The sequence below is a fragment of the Acanthopagrus latus genome, chromosome 15 (genome assembly GCF_904848185.1).
Source record: "Acanthopagrus latus isolate v.2019 chromosome 15, fAcaLat1.1, whole genome shotgun sequence".
In the NCBI taxonomy this organism is placed as follows: domain Eukaryota; kingdom Metazoa; phylum Chordata; class Actinopteri; order Spariformes; family Sparidae; genus Acanthopagrus; species Acanthopagrus latus.
The window spans coordinates 28,694,679-28,716,439 of NC_051053.1; the positions used below are offsets into that span (position 1 = coordinate 28,694,679).

At 48.2% G+C, this 21,761-nt stretch overlaps 1 protein-coding gene across 4 annotated transcripts in view; it reads right to left on the reverse strand.

Moving 5' to 3' along the window:
• Window position 1: 1 nt before the first annotated feature.
• usp54a (ubiquitin specific peptidase 54a) overlaps window positions 2-21,761 on the reverse strand; it is a 41,228-nt gene continuing 19,468 nt past the window's right edge. For 2 of the 4 annotated variants that reach the window (XM_037122932.1, XM_037122931.1), the window contains exons 3-22: window positions 17,792-17,884; window positions 17,573-17,707; window positions 17,214-17,327; window positions 16,686-16,768; window positions 15,193-15,295; window positions 14,556-14,702; window positions 14,301-14,450; window positions 12,341-12,509; window positions 11,867-12,058; window positions 11,274-11,408; window positions 9,660-10,317; window positions 9,439-9,539; window positions 9,047-9,211; window positions 8,207-8,326; window positions 7,818-7,977; window positions 4,834-5,663; window positions 4,615-4,709; window positions 4,388-4,507; window positions 2,394-2,631; window positions 2-2,063 (exon numbers count right to left, since the gene is read on the reverse strand). In XM_037122932.1, coding sequence (XP_036978827.1) covers window positions 1,432-2,063; window positions 2,394-2,631; window positions 4,388-4,507; window positions 4,615-4,709; window positions 4,834-5,663; window positions 7,818-7,977; window positions 8,207-8,326; window positions 9,047-9,211; window positions 9,439-9,539; window positions 9,660-10,317; window positions 11,274-11,408; window positions 11,867-12,058; window positions 12,341-12,509; window positions 14,301-14,450; window positions 14,556-14,702; window positions 15,193-15,295; window positions 16,686-16,768; window positions 17,214-17,327; window positions 17,573-17,707; window positions 17,792-17,884 — 4,440 coding nt within the window. In that variant the 3' untranslated portion in view covers window positions 2-1,431. The remainder of the gene's footprint in view (window positions 2,064-2,393; window positions 2,632-4,387; window positions 4,508-4,614; window positions 4,710-4,833; window positions 5,664-7,817; window positions 7,978-8,206; window positions 8,327-9,046; window positions 9,212-9,438; window positions 9,540-9,659; window positions 10,318-11,273; window positions 11,409-11,866; window positions 12,059-12,340; window positions 12,510-14,300; window positions 14,451-14,555; window positions 14,703-15,192; window positions 15,296-16,685; window positions 16,769-17,213; window positions 17,328-17,572; window positions 17,708-17,791; window positions 17,885-21,761) is intronic. The other 2 variants (XM_037122933.1, XM_037122934.1) reach the window with 2 other exon arrangements.

The window sequence follows — 21,761 nt, forward strand, 5'->3', positions numbered from 1 at the left end:
CTCAACTTTAAACTTTTTAATCATCTGTTAAATCTACAGTGTAGAAAAATAAGCATCAAAAATATACCAAACAAAATAAAATCTGGCAAAGCAAGAAGCCCAAAACAAGTCTGACATGATGAGAAAATAACTTTCAACTTTCATCTGAATCATTGACACGTTTCTGTCACACCATCGTTAATCATGACTTTTGTGATGACGCAGGTCTGAACTGACACTTTAATGTGAAAGTCTGATTTTATTTTGAAAAGAGGAAGTGAGAAGAAGAGATTTGAGGCCAACGAATCAATAAATCAGAAGGTGGGATCATTAATCAAGCTGTTGGAACTGAAGATAATGACCTCTGGAATCATGTGCAGTGATGTCAGACTGGTACTTGGTCTGTTTGTTTTGGCTCACCTGGAGCACCAGGCGGGCGGGGTCAGCAGGAGGACACGTCAGCTCCTTCAGGCTGTTATCTAACAGGTGTTCCTTCATAATCTCCTAAATGTAACGAGAAGCTTCGACATGTCAAAAGAAACGAGCACAAACAAATTTACGGCCACACGTCTGAACTACTGCAGCGGAGCAGCTGCGCTACAAAGATCTGCAGAAATCATCCAGACAGTAAACGTACAGCCGCGTCAACAGGCTACAACACGTCATGCTAAATATTAGCTGCTCAAATAAAAGCTCCAGTTCTTCATCTAACAACAGAATCAGCCTCGTGTACAATATAAGAAGGCTGCACGTCCCAAACAGGCCAAACTACAAAATTAGATCGTCTATGAGAAATATCAGAATATCAAGTTCCTCTACACTAAACTCAGTCCGGCAGGCTACAAAAATAAATAGAGAAGAAGAAGAAGTTCGCAAATGTTCTAATTCCTGCTGCATCTGCTTCACTTCCTGTTAAAGTCAGAATAGGACACGTCGATCGATCAATCCGATCAGCTCAATAAATCTGAACTGTAATCTATAATAATCTATACCTCATCAATATCAATCAGAATGTTTCTGATTTATCACTTCAAGTTCTGAGGCAGGTCCAGAATATTCACATCAGGACGTCTTTAACATTCATCAACCGACTAAGAAGAGAACTGATTAATCAACAGTTTGACTGAGACGAATCTGATCAACAACTAATTAATCTGAATTCTTTCAAAATAAACCTAATGTAGATTTTATCTAAATTATGACTTAACTTCAGGTTCTTCATCAAACTTTTAACTCGTCTTACAGAAGAGGATCAGAACCACCTGGAGGATCAGGACCGTCCTCTGACCCGCTCTGTGTCCTGATTAGGAACGTAAATGTGCTTCAGTCCAGCCGCAGTCAAAGATCGATGAAGTCGTCAGTCTGTGTGATGTCGTCCAAGTTGTCCAGACGGAGGACGAGTCATGAGAAGGTCCTGAAGATGAAGCCTGGTCTTCTGCAGCTTCGTCTCCTTCAGCTGGCTGAGCGGAATCGAGCCACGTAAGCGCCGCAGGATGGGCAGTAGGGCCGAGCCGGCTCAGCAGGAAGCTGCTGACACAGCGAGCAGAGCTGAGGGTCTCTGCGGGGCCGGGCCGGAGGAGACTGGTAGGAGGAGGTCCTCTGGAGGGACGGGTGGTGGCGAGTGGCGCGAGGCTCCCAGGAGGAGCTGAGCTGGACTGTCCTGTAGTCAGCCTCGTGCCGCCAGTCGCTCTCAGGAGGCACGTCCAGGCGCAGCGGCTGAGGAGGAGGAGGAGCCTCCCCCGATACCCGGAGCAGGTGAGGAGTGCAGTGACCCGACCCCCTGATGGTACCGGGCAGCGACGGCTGCCTGTAGTGACCATTAGTGGTGTTGGCAGGGCGACGAGGGTGGGACAGGGTGGCATAGAGACTCTGTGGACCCAGCGGGGGGGCAGGAGTGGAGTCTGCTCTGGACCTGGGGAGGGAGGAGGTGGAGGTGGAGGTGGAGGTGGAGGGAGGTGGCGCTCGGCGAGGAGTACGGGGCAGAGTGACGTAACTCAACGCGATGCTGTGGAGGCTTTTACCTGAGAGAGCCGGACACCTGTCAGGCACAGCCAGAACCTGCTGCTGGACACTGGGTACAGGTCCTGAGGAGGAGGAGAAACAATTAGCTCCGAATATAAGACATCTTCTGATGGATCAAATATTATTTATGACTGTCGGGATGTAAAAACTTCAGGTGTCACCAGACTCCACCAACACAAGTAGGGATTTTAGAGTTAAAATGTCTCGGACTCATTCTTCATCATTTGTTCCTGCTTGTAAATTCAGCAAATGTTCTTTCTGTCTTTGAGCAGAAACATGAACTGAACAGCTACAAACATTCAATCTACAAACTTCAGATGGATCATAGAAATACACTTATACAATGACATGGTGGAGGTGATGGAGGGGAAGGTGGAGGGCCAGCAGGTTACCTGAGTGTCCCCATGAGGAGAGGCCCGAGCTCAGGGCCCGTGATGTCTGCAAGGTGAGGTGCTGTGGAGGAGGTGCAGGAGCTGAGGGGGCGGGGTGTCGGGGCTGGTGGTGGTAGGAGTGATCTGTAGGGAAAGAGGTGGAGGAAGGGAGGTGCAGAGAGGAGGTGCTGGGGCGACGTAGGGGGGAGGAGGAGTGCAGGTCAGTGTGTCTGAGGGAGGGCCTGGACACAGGGGGGTCCTTCAGGGTGAGGAGGAGGAGGATGGAGGAGTAAAACAAAAGGAGGGATGAAGTGAGAGATGAAAAAGAGATGAGAAAAGAAAAAGAAGAAAGAAGTGAAGGAGGGAGAAATAAAACAGAAGAGTTAACATGATGGAGGGAAAACTGAAAAATGACAAACACAAAACTAAAGAGGAAGAAACTTTGCATCTCTGAGAAACAAAGTTTGAGTTGTCTGTCCAACGTGACTGATCCACACCAGGAGGAGGTGACAGCAGGAGGAGGTCGGTGTCTGCAGCTCAGAGCTGGGTTCTACTTTAACATCGGTGTTAGAGAGGCGAAGAGGAAACATCAGGATTCCTCTGACAGATGGAGAATCTGCAGGCAGACCTCAGCTGTTGGTTCGGATCAGCACTGAGGTTAAAAGCTTAAAGGAGAAACTAAATCAGTGATCAATGTTTAATGCTCCGGCCCGAGGCTGTTCCTCAGGGCTGAATACAAGATGGCTGAATGCCAGCAGCAGCGCAGCTTCACACTCAGCATGAGAGTTAATCACATCACGCTGCTCCTGAAGCATCACACCACGACCAGAGAGTCACATTGTCCCTCTGATCAGAGAAGGGAGGAGGAGGAGGAGGCCGCCTCTCTGCCGACCTTTGACATCAATGATCAAACAGATCAGTTGTTTTGTCTTGTGCGCGAGTCGACATGCTGACATGGACCCAGAGCACCGTCAGTGTTTCACACGCTTGTTTTAAAAACATGTTCCCTGAAGGAAGTTTGGACATGATCACTGATCGCAGCTCAACGTGAGGTCGGACGATGTGAGGTTGGGTGGCGTGGGGACGGACGATGTGGGGACGGAGGGCGTGGGGACGGACCATGTGGGGTCGGACCATGTGGGGTCGGACGATGTGGGGTTGGGTGGCGTGGGGACGGACGATGTGGGGACCGAGGGCGTGGGGACGGACCATGTGGGGTCGGACCATGTGGGGTCGGACGATGTGGGGTTGGGTGGCGTGGGGACGGACGATGTGGGGACGGAGGGCGTGGGGACGGACCATGTGGGGTCGGACCATGTGGGGACGGACCATGTGGGGTCGGACCATGTGGGGTCGGACCATGTGAGGTCGGGTGGCGTGGGGACGGACGATGTGGGGTCGGAGGGCGTGGGGTCGGAGGGCGTGGGGTCGGAGGGCGTGGGGTCGGACGATGTGAGGTTGGGTGGCATGGGGACGGACGATGTGGGGTCAGACCATGTGGGGTCGGACCATGTGGGGACGGACCATGTGGGGTCGGACCATGTGGGGTCGGACGATGTGGGGTTGGGTGGCGTGGGGACGGACGATGTGGGGACGGAGGGCGTGGGGACGGACCATGTGGGGTCGGACCATGTGGGGACGGACCATGTGGGGTCGGACCATGTGGGGTCGGACCATGTGAGGTCGGGTGGCGTGGGGACGGACGATGTGGGGTCGGAGGGCGTGGGGTCGGAGGGCGTGGGGTCGGAGGGCGTGGGGTCGGACGATGTGAGGTTGGGTGGCATGGGGACGGACGATGTGGGGTCAGACCATGTGGGGTCGGACCATGTGGGGTCAGACCATGTGGGGTCGGGTGGCGTGGGGTCTGTCAGGTAACAGTTGTTCAGGAATGTGATTACATTTCAAACAGTTTCAAAAGGATTTTCAAGGAATCAACCAGGCGGCAGTTCATCGTGTGTGTGTGTGTGTGTGTGTGTGTGTGTGTGTGTGTGTGTGTGTGTGTGTGTGTGACTCACGCAGCTACGGGAAGGCCCAAAGGCGTTTTGGGGTCGTGACCCAATGACGGTTCCGCTCAGGCTGCGGGTGATCCGCCGCAGGTTCTCTGCGCTGTAGCTCTTGTCTTCACCCGACGGCAGCTGAACAGAAGATGGCAGAGAACTTAACGATCAGGTTATTGATCCACAGCCAGACAAATCAATACTGATGACCAAAATAACACCAGAGAACACAGACAGACAGACACCTTCTGGGCTGCGACAGGTGATCTGTAGGCGTATCTCTCGATCTCAGCTGTGGGTGTTTTGGAGCGTCCAGGTGAGGACAGCAGCCTCCTCACACCTGGAGTCAGAGAACACCTGCTGTTTTATCTGCACCAACCACTCAGCTCACACTATCAATCCATCAGAGTTATTGATTAATCCAACAGCTGATAACTGATGGATAATGAGAGATTTTTCCCCACCTGGTCTGTTGTTGGTTGGCTGAGGACTGACACCGCGGCTGCCCCGGTGCATGCTGGGAGCCAGCAGACTGGCCTGGTACAGAGAGTCCAGCTCTGACAGTTCCTCATCAGGCGCCGTCACGCTGCCTACTCCTGATGCATTCTGGGAGCCGTAATACCTGTTGACGTTTTCTGCCCAGCGCTCCACAGGCAGCGCCGCTCTGTAGTCGGCGAGGGACAAGGTGGCGGTCCTGACAGGTGGGGGAGCGGGGGAGGGGGAGTCTGTGGTTGAGCGATGGGCGGGGCTGATCGGTGGGTCGATGGGTGAATCAACATCCTCAGGCTGGTCCAGGTGTAAACACGACCACTTCCTGGTCAGGTTGGCTGACAGGGGCGGGGCTACCTTGGGGTCAGAAACGGGGGCGCTGGCCTGCAGGTTCCTGCTGTAATACTGCTCCTCCTCCAGCATCAGGTGACACCTGTCGTTGGAGGCAAGAGGTGACGGGAACACTGGGACAGTCCACTGGGTGGTAGGGTCTGCCTCCACAGGTGGAGGGGGCGGAGCCATATCTCCCAGGGGGCTCTGCTCCCAAGTGTCCATGGTAAGGGCTGGGAGGGACCTGGTGTTAGTCAAGGGTTTCCCGAAGTGAGAGCAGGGGCCCCTGGCCCTGCGGTCCTCCCTGGGTGAACCTATAGGAGCTCTGCTGCTGGAGGTGGGGTCACATTTTGTGTTGGGAGGGAGGGGCTTCATGAGGCAGGGAGTGAGAGGCGGGGCCTGGTGGTCATGACAGGCGGCTGGCTGGCTGTCCTGTTCCTCTGTCAGAAGTACTTTGAGCGAGAGAGGCTTTTCACTGGAGAGAGAGAGAGGGGGGGGGGGGGGACAGAGAGTGTGAGGGAGGGTGTGTGTGTGTGTGTGTGTGTGTGTCTCTCGCAGGTTGTTTCCTGCAGCTCTCATCATGGTTCACTCGATGCCCCCTACAGGCTGCAGAGTTCATCACAGTCTGAACAAAAAGACGAGCAGCAGGCCAAAGTGAAACACTCCTGTGATTGGTTGTCCTGGCCTGCTGTGTTGTCTCCTGCAGGTGTGTGATGCAGGTGTGTGATGCAGATGCAGGTTGGATCTGACTCAGTAATCTGCTCCTTTAGGAAAGGCTCGTTCTTCACATGTTTTAATCTCAAGTTTGACCTGAACTCAAACACAGCTTCACTGTGAAGTGACAGAAATGAAGGTGATCATTTCTGTGAAATAAAAATGATCAAGTGACTGAGAGATTAATTTAAAGCTGATTAATGTGATGAAGTCGAGTTTATCATAAATCATTCAAACAAAGTGTCCGGATGGAAGGTCGCAAAGAATAACTGACACAAACTGAAGTGATGAAATGTTTGTGAATAAAAATAACATAAAACGAGTAGGGATGTAACGATGCATTGTGACACGATTAAAAATCGGTACAAATGCGTGAAGATTCACACTCGTTGACAGACAAAATAAATTGCAAATGCAAGAGAAGTAGGATACCTTCTTTTTTTTTCTTTTTTTAGAAATAGGTTACATTATCTTAAGAAAAGTCACAGATTGGTGATTCATTTGTTCGTGAAGTTATATCATTATGACTGCTCATGTGATCAATGCAGAGTGGGAGTTGGCTGGCTCTGTGCTTCAGATGCAACCTCTTTTGGAGTCATACTGGGGCTAAAATAGCTGAAGAGCTAAAGGAGGCGGCGGCTGAATGGCAGCTGGAAAGGCAAAAACAAGGTATCTCTGTAGTCACCGACAGTGCGAGAAAAATGGATGTGTCAGTGAGGGAAGCCGGGCTGGCTGGTGTGGATGTTACCACACGCTGGAACAGCAGCCTGGACATGTTGGAACTGCTGGCTGCCATCATAACGCCCGTGAAATCGACACACTGGACAACTTGGACATCCGTGATGCCGAGGACATCATGAAACTTCTCAAAGCTTTGAAGACAGTCACCACCGTGCTAAGTGATGAACAAAACCCAACAGTGTCTCTAATTGTGGGCTTAAAGCACATGATTGAGCAGAGCATGTTGCCTGTGGAGGAGGACTCCACCACGGTGAGCATGATGATGAAAGCTATCTTCAACAATTCATCAGACAGATACACTGGGCCTGGGGACAACCATCTGCGGGACTGCACTGCATTAGAACCCAGATTCCGCTCTCTACCTCATCTTACCGAAGATCAGCGCCAGGATGTGTTCCAGAGGGTGAAGGAGAAAGCTGTGCAGATGCACAACCAGGTACTTCTTTCACTTTCAGTTACTAATAGTTACTAGTGTTGCTTTTGCGTTAAGGCCAGGTCTGTGTTTCATACTTATTTTGGTACTGATCTTTCTCCTTGTTGTTGTCTCGTTTTCCCTTTGTTTTTTCCTTGTCTCTTTCCCCTTTCTGCTTCTTTTCCTTTTTTTTGGTTGATCTGTTGTAGTGATTTTGTGTTGGAGGGGAGACACAAAAGCAGTGTTTAACAGTGCTTCTGTAAAGAAAGGACTTCTTTTTTTGGTCAAGATTTTATATTCTTTTGTTATTTAAGATATTATATTATAATTACACCAGCTAACACCAGTTTACTTGTGAGATTGTTTCTAAAGAAAGGAGCTATTTTTCATGTATTTTGTTGTTTAAGATGACCATTTAAGTTGCACTTTTTATAAGAGGACACAAACTGTTTTACGGAGTTTCTGTAAAGAAAGCACCTGTAAGATTTTTTTCTATGAATAAAAGGTAACTTTATTTGGTCATAATTTGTCTGTAGCTCATTCTGATTAAAAAAAAAAAAATGTGAGAAAATTGTATCGTGAACAAAAATCGCGAACCATATCGAATCATGAGTTGAGTGTATCGTTACCTCCCTAAAAATGAGTCTATCAAACTGTGTCATAATCACATTAATTACATTTAACGATTATGCGTTTGAAGCTTTTTGGGCTCAGTGCTGATGCTGCTGACTTGTGATTGGCTGAGCAGTCTACAGGTGGTACCTGGGCTGTTCCTGGAGCTGCTGCACCTCCTGCTGCTGTTGCTCTGCCTCCTGCTGCTGCTGCTGCAGGCGCTGCTGCAGGCTGCGGCCTCTCCTCAGACAGCGCTGCAGCCGGCTGTGACTACTAGCTCCGCCCTCAGCCGCCAGCAGCTGCAGTTTGGCTGCAGCGAGGTAACAACAGAAAATAAACAACAGAAAGAAAAGAAAGAAGGAAAACAGAACGAAAGAAACATGCAGAAAATAACTTGTTATGATGAGTTCATGCAAAAATATTAAAAATCAAATATACAGAAAATCAGACTGCTGACATGATGGAGGTGTGACTGTGTGCGTGTAAGTGTGTGTGTGTGTGTGGGGGGGGGGGGGTCAGGGGGAGTGGGAGGAGCTTACAGACTGCTTCGTTGACAGCCGACAGCGCAGCGGCGACCTCGCCTGCCTGCTCCAGACGCACTGATTGGTCCAGCAGAAGCTCCGCCTCTGACACACACCGCTCAAAGGTGTCACCTTTACCTGCAGGATGGACATCAGGAATCGGTTCTTTATCTATTAACAGCTTGACAACAGAACAGTCCAGAGAATCTCATTCACTTCAACACGCTGGTCCTGTTCAGACATGCACCAGCATCTGTCCTGACTGATCCAGTCAGAGGTGGACCCTTAACAAATGTGTCAGTTTAGTGAGTTGTTGAGTTGGAGACACTTTATAAACTCTGTGAAACTCTGTCTCTGACTCATTCTGCAGTATTTGGACCTTCTTGTTAGTCAGTGATGGACGGGTTTGTTTGTTTCATAGAGCAGGAAGTGACATCACATCGCAGGTGGATTCTGATGTCAGGTATGAACAAGCGTTCATCAACTGAACTGTGAAAACAGGAATATCCACTGACGAGCAGTTAAACATGTTTAGTGAATCATTATTTAAATACATGTATGAATGTCAGTGTGTGCGTCCGACCAGCTGCTCTGTATTATGTATTACACACACACACACACACACACACACACACACAATTACTGCAAGGGTCATTCTGTCCTCTGTGTGTCAGCTGAGTCAGAACCTTTCAGCTGCTCAATGAGGAACATTCCTGTTCCAACACACACACACACACACACACACACACACACACACACACACACACACACACAGAATCTTTAACCAAAGCAACCACATGTCCCATGATGCATTGTTCATATTCTCAGTTATATGTGTGAGTGAGTGTGTGTGTGTACCCTGGATCTGCAGCTGGTCCAGGTCCAGGTACTTGCTGGGTCGGGGGTTGAAGCCCAGCGCTGCCTCCCTCTCCTTCTCCTGTCGTCGCTGTTGCTCCTCCTCCCTCGCTCTCCTCTGCACCTCCTCCTGCAACTCATCCAGCTCACTGCGGCCTGCAGGGGGCACTGCTCCACACACACGCGCACACACGCACGCACACACACACACACACACACGCGCGCGCACACACACACGCGCACACACACGGTTTTCAGGACTTTCATATTTGTTTGTAATGTGTGTTGAGGTGAGATTCATTCTTTTATCTCATCGTCTTCTCAAGAAGAAATAAAAAAAAGAATAACTGACATGGTTTCACTGATGAAGACACAGACACACACACAACCCATACCGGGCTCCTGCAGCAGAGCTCCGCTGCTCTTGGACCGGATGTTCCTCCATGACGGTCCAGAGGAGGAGGAGGAGGATGAAGGCTTCTTCATGACACACTCCCTGGAGGGAAAAGAACACCCGGCTTCAGTCACTGTCACCTTTAGCTGACGCAGGATCAATACTGCTCCTGATCAATCTGTGTATATTTAAACAGTAACCACCACAGAAGAAGAGTCTCACCGGTCTCCCAGATTGAGGTCCAGGCTCACCGGGCTGCTGCTGTTCCTCTCGCTACTCTCGTACCCGCTCTCCATCCTCTGGATCAGCCTTGGGGGAGGAGGAGGAGCAGGAGGCAGCTCTGCACCTCCTGCTCCGCCCTCAACTCCTCTGAGGCTGCTGGGGAGAGTCCAGGAGGAGCCCGGCCTGACACACTTCACCTCCTCCTGTTCTGGGAAGGAGGTGTCAGGTCCCACGGAGGGCGGAGCTCCTGCGTCGTCGAGCAGTGAGGCTCCCAGCGGGCTGTATCCCGCCTGCCTCCGCCTGGTGAAGATGCTGTCAATGTTGAGGGCCTCCCTCCGTGGCCTCCATGCTGGCCGGTACCTCCCAGAACCTGCTCCCCCGGAGTAGCTGGACTTGGACTCGCTGCTGGTGCTGTCAGCTTCCCAGTCAGGGAGTTTACTGGAGGAGGAGCAGGAAGCGGAGGCGTTGGAAGAGTGGTGGTTGATCTCAGAGAGGATGGCAGCAGGTAAAGAGGAAGAGGAAGAGGAGGACAGGGGGCGGCTGTGGATGATGTTGCTCATGGTCTCTTTGAAGTCTCGGAGGCGACTGGTCGAGGATGAGAAGGAGGAGGAAGGTCTGGGGAGGTGACGAGGAACCTGCTGCTCCTTTAAAGTCTCTCCTGGGGGAAGGAAAGAGGGAGGAGGGAGGAGGAGAGAGAAACAGAACAGAAAGAGATGGAGGAGAGAGAGACAAGTTGAATATGAACCCAACAGTCAGATCATTGATCACATCACTGATCAGATCATTGATGAGACCATTGATCACATCACTGATCAGATCATTGATTACATCACTGATCAGATCATTGAGAGCAGATGAACGAAGACAAAATGATTTTAAATGAAGCAACTAAAAAAGAACGACAGCAGCAACATGAGTCCGTTAATTTCTGATTTAAATGTCAACACGTCTCAGCTGCTACAAAATCTACATTTTAAATGCTGTCCGACAAAATAACTAAAATAAATTTTAACAGATTATATTGTTTTATTATTCTGATAAGCTTCCATAGTTCATTGAACCTAAGAACTTCTGCCAGGTTAAGAAAAATTAAGATTACATTTTAAGACTGGTGAAAGAAATATTTCCACATATTGAAAAATAAAAATGAGACAAAGTTGAATAATAAAATCATAATTGAGAAGAAGAGTAAAATTCTAAGACAAAGTTGAAAACAGACGATGAAAAGTGAAAGATAATTGTGAGCCACAAAGTTAAAAGTACAAAGTAGTAATCATTGTTTTTGCTCCTGACAATTACTTTCCATGTTATAACTATGACTGACAGTGGGAATATTTAATAATAATAGTTATTATTTTATCCAGGCTAAGTTTAAGATTATAAAACTATTCTGTGTCATAAACTTTGTGCTGAACTTCTGTGGTGGTGCGACAGAAAGTTTGATAAGCTTCTTCAAATATTTCTGAACTGCTTCTTTAAAATCCAGAGTGGGTTGAGTTTAATCAATGTGTCGCGGAAAGAGAACAGGGTGATGATGTCACCTGTCCTTTCTGCCCTGTGATTGGTTCCTGCACCTTGTATCCCCCACCCCTGACTGGCAGAAACCCCGCCTACCCTCACTGTGGTAACCGGCCGACGAAGCTTCATTTTCGTGTTTAGATCGCCGGTGGCGACTAGAGCTCCGCCTCCTATCTCCGGCCCCGCCTCCCTTCCTTAGAGACTGGTGCTGCTCACTGTCCGTCACGTGGCCTTAGCAACAAGAAGCATGGCAAAGGGTCACGCACAATGACGAGAAGAGAGACGATGGCAGCGTGTGATTGGAGCTCAGCAGGGTCACACAGGGTCACATCTCTTCATTCCTCTTTTATCATTAAAATTAAATTAAAATATCATCATTACAAACTTTTTCTATTTTACTTCAAATCAAAATGACTTGTCATCTGGTCATAATGGAGCTGATAATGCGTTGTGATGTCAGAGACGTGACTGAGTAAACCCTGCTGTGATTGGTTAACAACATGCAACAGATGATCAGCAGCTGCGTGTTCACATCAGAACCCTGGTGAAGACTGGCTGGTCTCTGAAATCATTTATTAAGAAATATGATCATCACCATTTCATTCAGGACCTTTGAGAGTCTACACCTCAAACTACGATGATGTTGCATGTTCTTGACCAAGATGACTTCCGTCACTCTAGATACCCACCTACGGTATCCAGGCTGCAGAGCGAGGCGTGCAGGGGTCCGTCTGGGCATTCAATGCAGATGACGGTTCCCTGGGAGTCGGAGGAGTAGTGACTGGCCAGGGACTCATGGTGCGAGTGGGAGGGCTGTCGGTACGAGCAGCTCTCCGTCGACGAATCGGTGCGAGTGTCGCTGGAGATTGACTGCTCGCGGCCTGGCCGAGGGGGGGCAGGGGTGGGGGTTAGTACACAAGTCGGGTCGTCAGTGGTGATGTACGCGTTCCCTCATGTACACACATAAACATCACAGCAGCTACAAGAACCACGACTACCACAACAGCCACAATGACCACTAGTTCTAGCCGTTAGCTGTCAGTGACCTCACTCTGACTGTCATAGTACTACTGCCACTATTACAAGTACTACTGCATCTGGTTTAGTTACCTGAATGTTTGCTGTTGTGCTACTACTACGACTCCTAGCTGTGTTGTAGTTACCCGAGTCTTCGCTGTCGTAACAGGCCTTGTTGAGGTGGTGGAGGTCGAGGCGTGAGGGCAGGTCCTGGACGGACACCGGCGTCCCCCGTGGGTCGGCGTACAGCAGCAGCAGAGGCTGATAGTGTCCCTTAATACAGCGAGAGACCACGTCCTTCCACTTGGGACCGATCTGCAGGGAGAATACAAGATAATAATCATAATAAAGACATATTTTCTGACATTTATAACCATCTTTCAGTAGACTACTAATTTTTCAAGTTTCATTCGAAAATGTTCTTTTCTGAAATTTTCAATTTAAGTTTAAGCTATTAGCATATGCTGTCGCAGTCTTTAATTTAACTCCTGAGGCAGAACTTTACCTCAAAACGCAGTACTTTAACTCCAAACACAGTACTTTACCTCCAAACGCAGTACTTTAACTCCAAACACAGTACTTTACCTCCAAACGCAGTACTTTAACTCCAAACACAGTACTTTAACTCCAAACGCAGTACTTTAACTCCAAACGCAGTACTTTACCTCCAAACCCAGTACTTTAACTCCAAACGCAGTACTTTACCTCCAAACGCAGTACTTTAACTCCAAACCCAGTACTTTACCTCCAAACCCAGTACTTTAACTCCAGACGCAGTACTTTACCTCCAAACCCAGTACTTTAACTCCAGACGCAGTACTTTACCTCCAAACCCAGTACTTTAACTCCAGACGCAGTACTTTACCTCCAAACCCAGTACTTTAACTCCAGACGCAGTACTTTACCTCCAAACCCAGTACTTTAACTCCAAACGCAGTACTTTACCTCCAAACGCAGTACTTTAACTCCAGACGCAGTACTTTACCTCCAAACCCAGTACTTTAACTCCAGACGCAGTACTTTACCTCCAAACCCAGTACTTTAACTCCAGACGCAGTACTTTACCTCCAAACCCAGTACTTTAACTCCAAACGCAGTACTTTACCTCCAAACGCAGTACTTTAACTCCAAACCCAGTACTTTAACTCCAAACGCAGTACTTTACCTCCAAACGCAGTACTTTAACTCCAGACGCAGTACTTTACCTCCAAACCCAGTACTTTAACTCCAGACGCAGTACTTTACCTCCAAACCCAGTACTTTAACTCCAGACGCAGTACTTTACCTCCAAACCCAGTACTTTAACTCCAGACGCAGTACTTTAACTCCAGAGGACTATACAGGTCCAGTTCACCTCGAGAACACAGCTCTTCAGTCCTGTAGGAAACCCTGTGATGGCAGCTCAAATGTCTGAGGCTGTACACTTTCGTCAGTCTTCTCTCTGCTCTGTCTGTGTCTGAGCAATTAAAATCCTCTCACTTGTTATTTCAACCCTTCCTCCATTTTCCAAAAGTCCACGTTGACCTCCGGCGCTGCTCAGATTGAACAGCAGCCCTGAAATCCACAGCACTGAGCTGTCCGCCAGCCGTGTGCCACTCAGTGTGTTTGTGCAGGAGAAAGAAAGTTACAGAATGAAAGTCTGCAGTGTGAGCAAAAGTGTCGACTGTGTGTGTGTGTGTGTGTGTGTGTGTGTGTGTGTGTGTGTGCGTGTGTGTGTGTGTGTGTGCGTGTGTGTTCTGACCACACCCTCGGTTCTGTACAGCTGGCCTGATAAACAATAGAGGGATATCCTTGTTTTCACAACCAGCAGAGAGACAGACACACAGAGAGAGAATGTGATATCTCATTCCACCAATGTTTTCACAGTCCAGCAACAACAGAACAGCCCAAACCAAAACCAGAACCGGGTGAGACGAGGCAGAAAATAAAGGCAAAGAGGAGAGAGGAGAGAGGAGGAGAAGGAAGGGATGGAGGGAGCGTGAGGACTGACAGGAAGAATGATCACTGACTACAACATGTGCTCATTTCCTCTGCAAACCTACCACACACACACACACACACACACACACACACACACACACACACACACACACACACACACTATACCTCCTTGACGTGTGCATCATCAAAGTACATCCATCGTCTAATCTTGGTCTGGAAGAAGAAGGTGGAGTAATGTTTCCCGTAGTAACACACCATCCCCACCAGGTACAGCTCCGCCTGTCGAGCCTTCTCCTCCGTCACCCTGTAAAACAGCTGCAGAGGGAACAAGAGTTCAGTGAAGCAGCTGAGCTGCTGTCACAGTTTCTTCCACTATATGCTGATGATGCTGCTGTTTAGCAGCCTGATGGTTGTTCTCACATCCCCGAGGTGCAGGCAGGTTCCCAGGGTGTGAATCACGTCCTCGGCCAGGTCCGAGTGATCAGAGTCCCAGACCAGACCGATGGTGATGATCTCGGGACTGTTGAGGAGGACACGGGCCATCCTGAGCTGCTGCCCACACTGACTCTGAGGACGAGGACGGTGAAGAGGAAGAGTACAGAGAGCAGAGGACCAACAACATCACATCGATCCAGAACAGTGGAAGTCTTTACATCAGAGAAACTGTGACCAGTAAATGTTTAACATCTTATTTTAGGGTCAGTCCAGGCCAGCTCACCCAGAACTTCAGTTCCTGTCACACCGTGTAAATCCTACAGCTGGACTCAAAACACTCATAGAATGTTTCAGCTGAACGTCATCATGTGAGCGTCGACATCCAAGAAACATTGTGGTTCTGTGGTGTTCTGTGTGGTTCTGCGTAGCATTAGTGTAGGTGTGGTTCTATGAAGCTTAAGTGTAGTTCTGAGTGGTTCTGTGTAGCATTAGTGTAGTTCTGCCACATGAAGTACTCAGTTCTACAGATCTTGTTGCTTCAGGGCTGATAACAAACACAGTTGGTATAAAATGATCCTACAACAAGTGATCAGTGATGGATCAGTGATGGATCAGGACTTACCGGACAGTTCCGCAGGTCTCCCATGCTGGCGTTCCTCAGCAGCTCTCCAAACATGCTGGGAGTTGCTTTCTCCCTCGACTCCAACATCTTCACCGCCTGGTTACTGAGGAGCAGGAGGAGGAGGAAGAGGAGGAGCTGTGATCTTCATGATGGCCATATGATACAACTGCCACATTGATTATTAAACTCCGATCACAGTAAACACACAGCTTAAGGCGGGTACATACTACAGGATAATCGGGCTGATTTTTGTCCCGATTTCCCCGTTACAATCAAAGCCAGCAAAGGCCTGATTATCTGATGTTTGCAAAGGACATGGTGTCTGATTGTCCTGTGGTGTGGGGTGCGTTAAGAGTGATTTTGTCCGGTCAAGTCCACTTGGAAGGCGTCGGAAGGAGAGATCGTAAATAATGAACATGTTTAATATTTGCGACTATAAATCCTGTAGTGTGTGGGGCGTTGCGAGCGGAGCCGAGCATGCACAGCATGTGATGTCGCGTGTACCGGACCAACAGCCAATCAAGACGCCAGGCTGTGTTTCTCCGTCAGCCTTTTATTTACCTGTTGCCATGGTGACTCACTGTACCGGGGGCCATAGCGCTCAGTGCTGCTCTCGAAGCTCTCAGTAATAATTGTGACAATTCTTACTCACCTACAACTTGCGCTGTAACGCATACAGCCCACAATCTCACCGTCTCCATGACTTTTTCCATGGTCGTTTTGTTTTTTTCAGCTTAAAACAACCACCACTGCATCTTCTGCTTCGCCCGCCATGTTTGTTTACACTTAAATCACATTTGACCACGCGAGATTTGTACTATTGAGCGTGAAGAACCTGATCCTCTGCTGAAGAATCTGTTAGTGTGTGGTGTGCACTACGGAGAACACCACACACTGTAAGATCAGCAGAGAGAGATCGTGTGCGATCTGTCTTTTGTTATCATCAAGTGTGTGGTCTCCTAATCTGTGAAGGTTTGAAAAATCCTGTAGTGTGTACCTGCCTTCAGTTGTATTTGTCAGGAGGCTCTCAAATCAAACAATTCCCCTGAACAGACACGCACACATGAAGTTGATCAGATTTGATTGTCAGCGACCAGACAACAATGTTCTAAATCCTGATTGGTGTACAAAGCATGTGAGATCACGTTTTTCATCTCTGTCCAGCCACATGTAATCACACAGACACCTGCAGGGAAGAAGAACACGTCTGGGAGGTCAAAGTTTAAAGAAACCACGACGTGATGAAGTTCACAGCAGGTCATGTCCCTTTAACAGAGGACACACACACACATTCTCTCTATGTTTAGCTCTAATCACAGTAGAGGTAAGTTGAGGCCACACCCCCCACTCCTGTCGCTAGGTTACATTTCAGGGTCACCAAGGCAACCAGCTAATCGCTCCCTGTATCATGCTGCTCTCACACACACACTTACCATATGCGTGTGTGTGTGTGTGTGTGTGTGTGTGTGTGTGTGTGTGTGTGTGTGTGTTACCACAGGGACGTGGTGGAGATGTAGTGGACCATCTGAATGAAGGGCAGAGGGTCTGAGGACGCTCCACAGCTGCTGCACACACACTGAACACAAAGACGCAGGTCAGCATCACAGTTTCACTTTGAGTGAGACGACAAACAGTGAAAACTGAAAGAAATGTTCATATGGGATCCAGTTATCAGCTGACATTAAATAAATTAATCAGATTTAATTTCCCTGCAGTATACACACATAAACATCAGTGGGACAAACAGACTCAAAGACAGAAAGAAGTTCATGTAGAACATTTGCTGAATTTGCAAGAAAGCTCCAATGAGTTAGAATCTGTCAGAGACGGAGTTTCACAGGGTTTGTAAAGTTTGTTTTAACTCAACAACTCTTAAAATCAGCTGATTGTTAAGGGAGTCTGGTGCTGTTGTGGTTACTGGTTCAGTGGTTCGCTCTATGTTTGTCCTACTGTGATCAGTTCACTCAGGACCAGTTTCAACAACCTCTGACTGCAGGTTCAGGGATGTGTCTCTGTCTCACCTGTTCAAAGAGTGTCATGGCGAACTTCTGGTGGGGGATGCAGTGTCTGGCTGTGCAGATGTCTTCTTTGGTCTCATCTGCGATGTGGAAGTGAATCCTCATCAGGATGTTTTCCTGCAGGAACACAGAACCAATTAGAATGACCCATCTCATCTGGTTCAGAGTGAACCTGTGTTTTAAATACTTTGTGACGAGTGAGTGAGTGAGTGAGTGAGTGAGTGAGTGAGTGAGTGAGTGAGTGAGTGAGTGTGTGTGTGAGTGTGAGAGTGTGAGAGTGTGAGAGTGTGAGAGTGAGAGTGAGAGTGAGAGTGAGAGTGTGTGTGTGTGTGTGTGTGTGTGTGTGTGTGTGTGTGTCTTACGAAGCACTCTGCAGCGTCATCCATGATGCCGAGCTGAAACCTCTGCTCGTCCTGGAAGGTTTTGGCAAGTGCGCTGCGAAGAGCGTCGGATGGCAAAACTTTCTCACTGCTGTACTGAAACTGAGCGAAGATACTCTGAGAAGACAGACAGGCAGCAAGGTTAGAGACAGGAGGCAGGTCCAGGACCAGCATCAGGTATCAGGTCAGACTGATTCTCACCTTCAGAGCACAAAAAATGCAGGAGTCCTCCATACACTTATGAGTCGTGAGCTGACGGAAACTACGCCGGAAGATATCGAGATGCCACAGAACCTGAGAGATGAAACACAGGGGAAAGGAACAACAACACGGACGTAATCAGACTGGAAACTATTTTCACCACTCAACAAAAATCAAGACAAACCAAGTTGATCAAATTAAAAAGCTAACAAACCTTGAAAAAAAACCCCTAAATATTCAGTCAGAACTATTTTCCTTCAGCAAACATCACCTCTAAGATCTGACCACACAGTCTCAGCAGTCAGAGCAGCCAAGTAAAATACCAGGGGTAAGCGTCTGAAAAGTCCTCAAATACAGAACGAAAGACGTTTCTGTCCACATCTGTGAGGAGGAATTTAAAGCTAGATGAGCAGACAACCAACTCAAGAAAACCATCCTAGAAAATAGAAACCAAATGTTTTAAAATCTTCAGTCCAGCTGTCGGCACAGCTGCACAACCGCCACTGACCGGAGAACACAACCGGCCAATCAGAGATCAAGTTTGAGGCCTGAGCATTTGCAGAAGTGTAAGTAAGACATGACTGTGTGTGTGTGTGTGTGTGTGTGTGTGTGTGTGTGTGTGACGAAGATGAGTGAGAGAATGATGGAGAGTGTCAAAGTGAGAGTGATGTGGAGAGAAAGAGTGTGTGTGTGTGTTACGCGCTTCCTGTTTCAGACTTTTTTATACCAGAGATCATCATTAATCCTCTGACAGCACTAGAAACTTGACTTGACTTCACTGCCTCTCGTGGACTTGTGTAAAAGTAAAAGTTCTGATGCAGCTTGTTTCCTCCAGCACAGTAACAGAGTTCAGGCTCTGACATGGACTCAGTGGTCAAAGCTAACTGAAGCTCACGTCATATTAATAGAATTCAAAGACTATTAAAGTTAAAGGTAGAATCAGTAGGATTTGTCCCAGCTGTTCCTGAACGCACCACAGAGACAGTTGATTGTTGAGTCTCATTCCCAGGACGTCAAATAGACACATGTTGGGTTGGTAAAGCGTCCCGAGGAGCAACAAAGAGAGAAAATCAGAAACTCTCTGCAGATACGAGACACTAACTGTTTACGGCTTCTTACGGCTTTTACGTCTTTGTCTCGTCTCGCTGCGTCTGATTGGTCCACATCAGTCTGCCGATGTTGGGAAATAACAAGAATCCAGAACTCACCTCAGATGCATCAAACTAAAGTAACGAGGCTGTTCAGAAGCTGTGAGGAGGAGAAAGTTCAGATGTAGAGAGGAGAAGTCACACAGAGACTCAGAGGACACATACAGGAGACATGACCTGAAGGACAGTAACTAAGTATTTGTACTCTGTTACTTCCACTTCTGCTCCAAACCAGCTGAGCAGGGCGGCAGGTATGAATGAGACCTCAGACACCAAACACCACCTGATATGACCTGATGTACCTGAGCTTCACAAGAGAAATGTCTCCTGACCTCAGATCAGATTCTACAAGCAAATATCAAACAATCCTCTCTCACACTTGTGATGTCAGAGGACTTAAAGCAGCTGTGACAGCAGGTTGTGGAGGTACCAGATGTTTCCTAACAGGATCACTAACTGAGGACAGTTCTGATTTTTCCTGATGACTTTTCTTTGACTTCAGGTTACTGGATTGAAATCCTTGTGTCGTCCTGCTGAGCGGATGGAATCTAGACAGGCAGGAATGTTTCATGTCTTTATTTATGAGGAGGATTTAAAAAGAGCCTGTCTGACGCCCGGAGGACGGACCGGTCCGAGGCACTGAGGACCAAAAGGCCTGTTTAGTTTGTTCATGTGAGGATTTTCGTATATCAGTGAAGTGAGTGTGTTTGGGTTGCTGATTGTTAGTTGGATGTGTGAAGGCATCACTGTGGGTTTACATCTTTATGTTCCACCATTCTCAGTTAAAAAGCTGTTAAAAACAATGATTGCATCCTAAAAATTGTGTCTCAGAGGAGGGAGACATGAATCAGACCAACAGATAATCAGCCCAGTCCTGGGAAATGTAAATCATCTATTCATCAATATCTGTGAAATAAAAAAGCTAATAATATGAAGCCAAGACAACAAAGACAAACATAAAGAGGATGAAGGTGCACAAAACTAAGATGAGGAAGATGAAGAACAAGAAGAAGAGAAAAGAAATGAAGATGTTGAGGGAGGTTCACCATGTCAGACTGCTTCACCTGTGAGGAGCCAATCAGTGAAGACTACAGACTCAAACATGTCTGCCACTGCTGTGGACGGTTGGTAACACGTCCACCAGAGCTCAGAGGACGGACCTCAACAGCTATGATCAGAGCTGCGATATTAATCCTCCATCTTTGTTCAGTTCATCTGAGCCTCTCTCTCCTCAGGTGAGTCTGAACTACAGGTGAGTCCGACCTCCAGATGAGGAACGTCATCTCATCAGATATCATCAGGTATCATCTTTAAATCAATGTGTTGTATCCAGAGATCTGAGCTGAACTCAGAGAAACTTATTAAACATTAATTTAGATCTCTGACACACGTAGATGAAAGAAATGAAATCATTCCGAGCTGATTCTCCTCCTGAGCTTGTGTTCCTGGTGCTGGTCGGAGAGGTGTGAGTCATACTGTGGTGTCAGCACTTTGGGTGTGTTTGTTTTCCCCTTCCTGCCCCCCCCACCGGGTCCAATATGTTCCTGCAGGATGGTGCCGCGGTGTTCAGCGGGTCACTCAGGTAACAGAGCTGCTTTCATTCTCAACACACCACAGAACCAAGACTGAACCATCTATGGATCAGCTTGTGCAGCCACTTTACTGATATCAGTCAGAGCGGATCAATTCAATCAGGATCTGCAGGTTAGGATTTGTTTCAGAATCAAGTTAAATACGAACAAATCAACGAACGACAATAAAATGACCTTCAGCCAATCAGAACTCTCGCTTCCTCCTGGTCCACGTGGACTCAAACAGGCCTGAGCCCAATCACACCCAGCAGTTTTTCATCATGACTGCATATTTTATCACCAGTGTTATTTAGTTAAGAGCTAAACTCTCCAGCCACATTGGGACCAGACTTATGGTACCAGCTGTCTCCATGTGGGCCGGGCCTCGCTGCACAGTTGAAAGTCAAATCTGCGGAAATCCTGCAGTGTGCTCCTTCTGCTCCTGGAGCGCTCTGAGATTGTTACGGCTCACAGCGGGGAGCATCTGCACGCCACCAGTCTGCAGTGCTCTGTCAGCATCCGGACAGCGAGCCGGGTCCAAAAAGGGGGTTACGTGTGGTTCTGCTGCGGGGGGTGTGTGTGTGTGTGTGTGTGTGTGTGTGTGTGTGTGTGTGTGTGTGTGTGTGCGCGTGTGTGAGACCTCTGACCTCAGGCTGTGTGATGTTGCTGAGCTTCAGTTAAACCTGTAATGAGTGTTTCTCTGTCAGCTCAGCAGCTCCACCCTGCAGGTTAACGAGTCAGCCTCTGTTTAAACACCAGTAATTACTGCCGCCACGCTCCGTCTCAGCAGACAATAATACACCACCACCTCCGCCTCAAAGAGCTGATGACTCACAGATGATGGGCAGTCTGGGAGGAGGAACAGGCTCATCAGCTCACTACAGTCATCAGACTGGTTGATGACCGGCTGCGGTTCAGCAGCCACAGTATCGACTGACTGACTGGCTCAAAGGCACTATGGTGGATCTACAGCTTCAGTCTGCTGAGTGTAGTTTTACCCACGTCTGTGTGGACATGGTCTCCAATGATGTGAGCATTAATGAGTGTTTGTGAAACAAAGCTTTTTCTCTGCATCTCGGCCATTTGCACAAACGTGAAGTGAGCTCGAGGAACTCCAGCATGAAAACATTCAACTTTACGAAGCGATGACACAGACGCAGGCTGATCAGATTTTGTAGCATCACTGACAGATCTGATGTGATGTCAGAGTTGTTAGGAAACAGTGGATGTTCAGAGATACACATCCAGCTG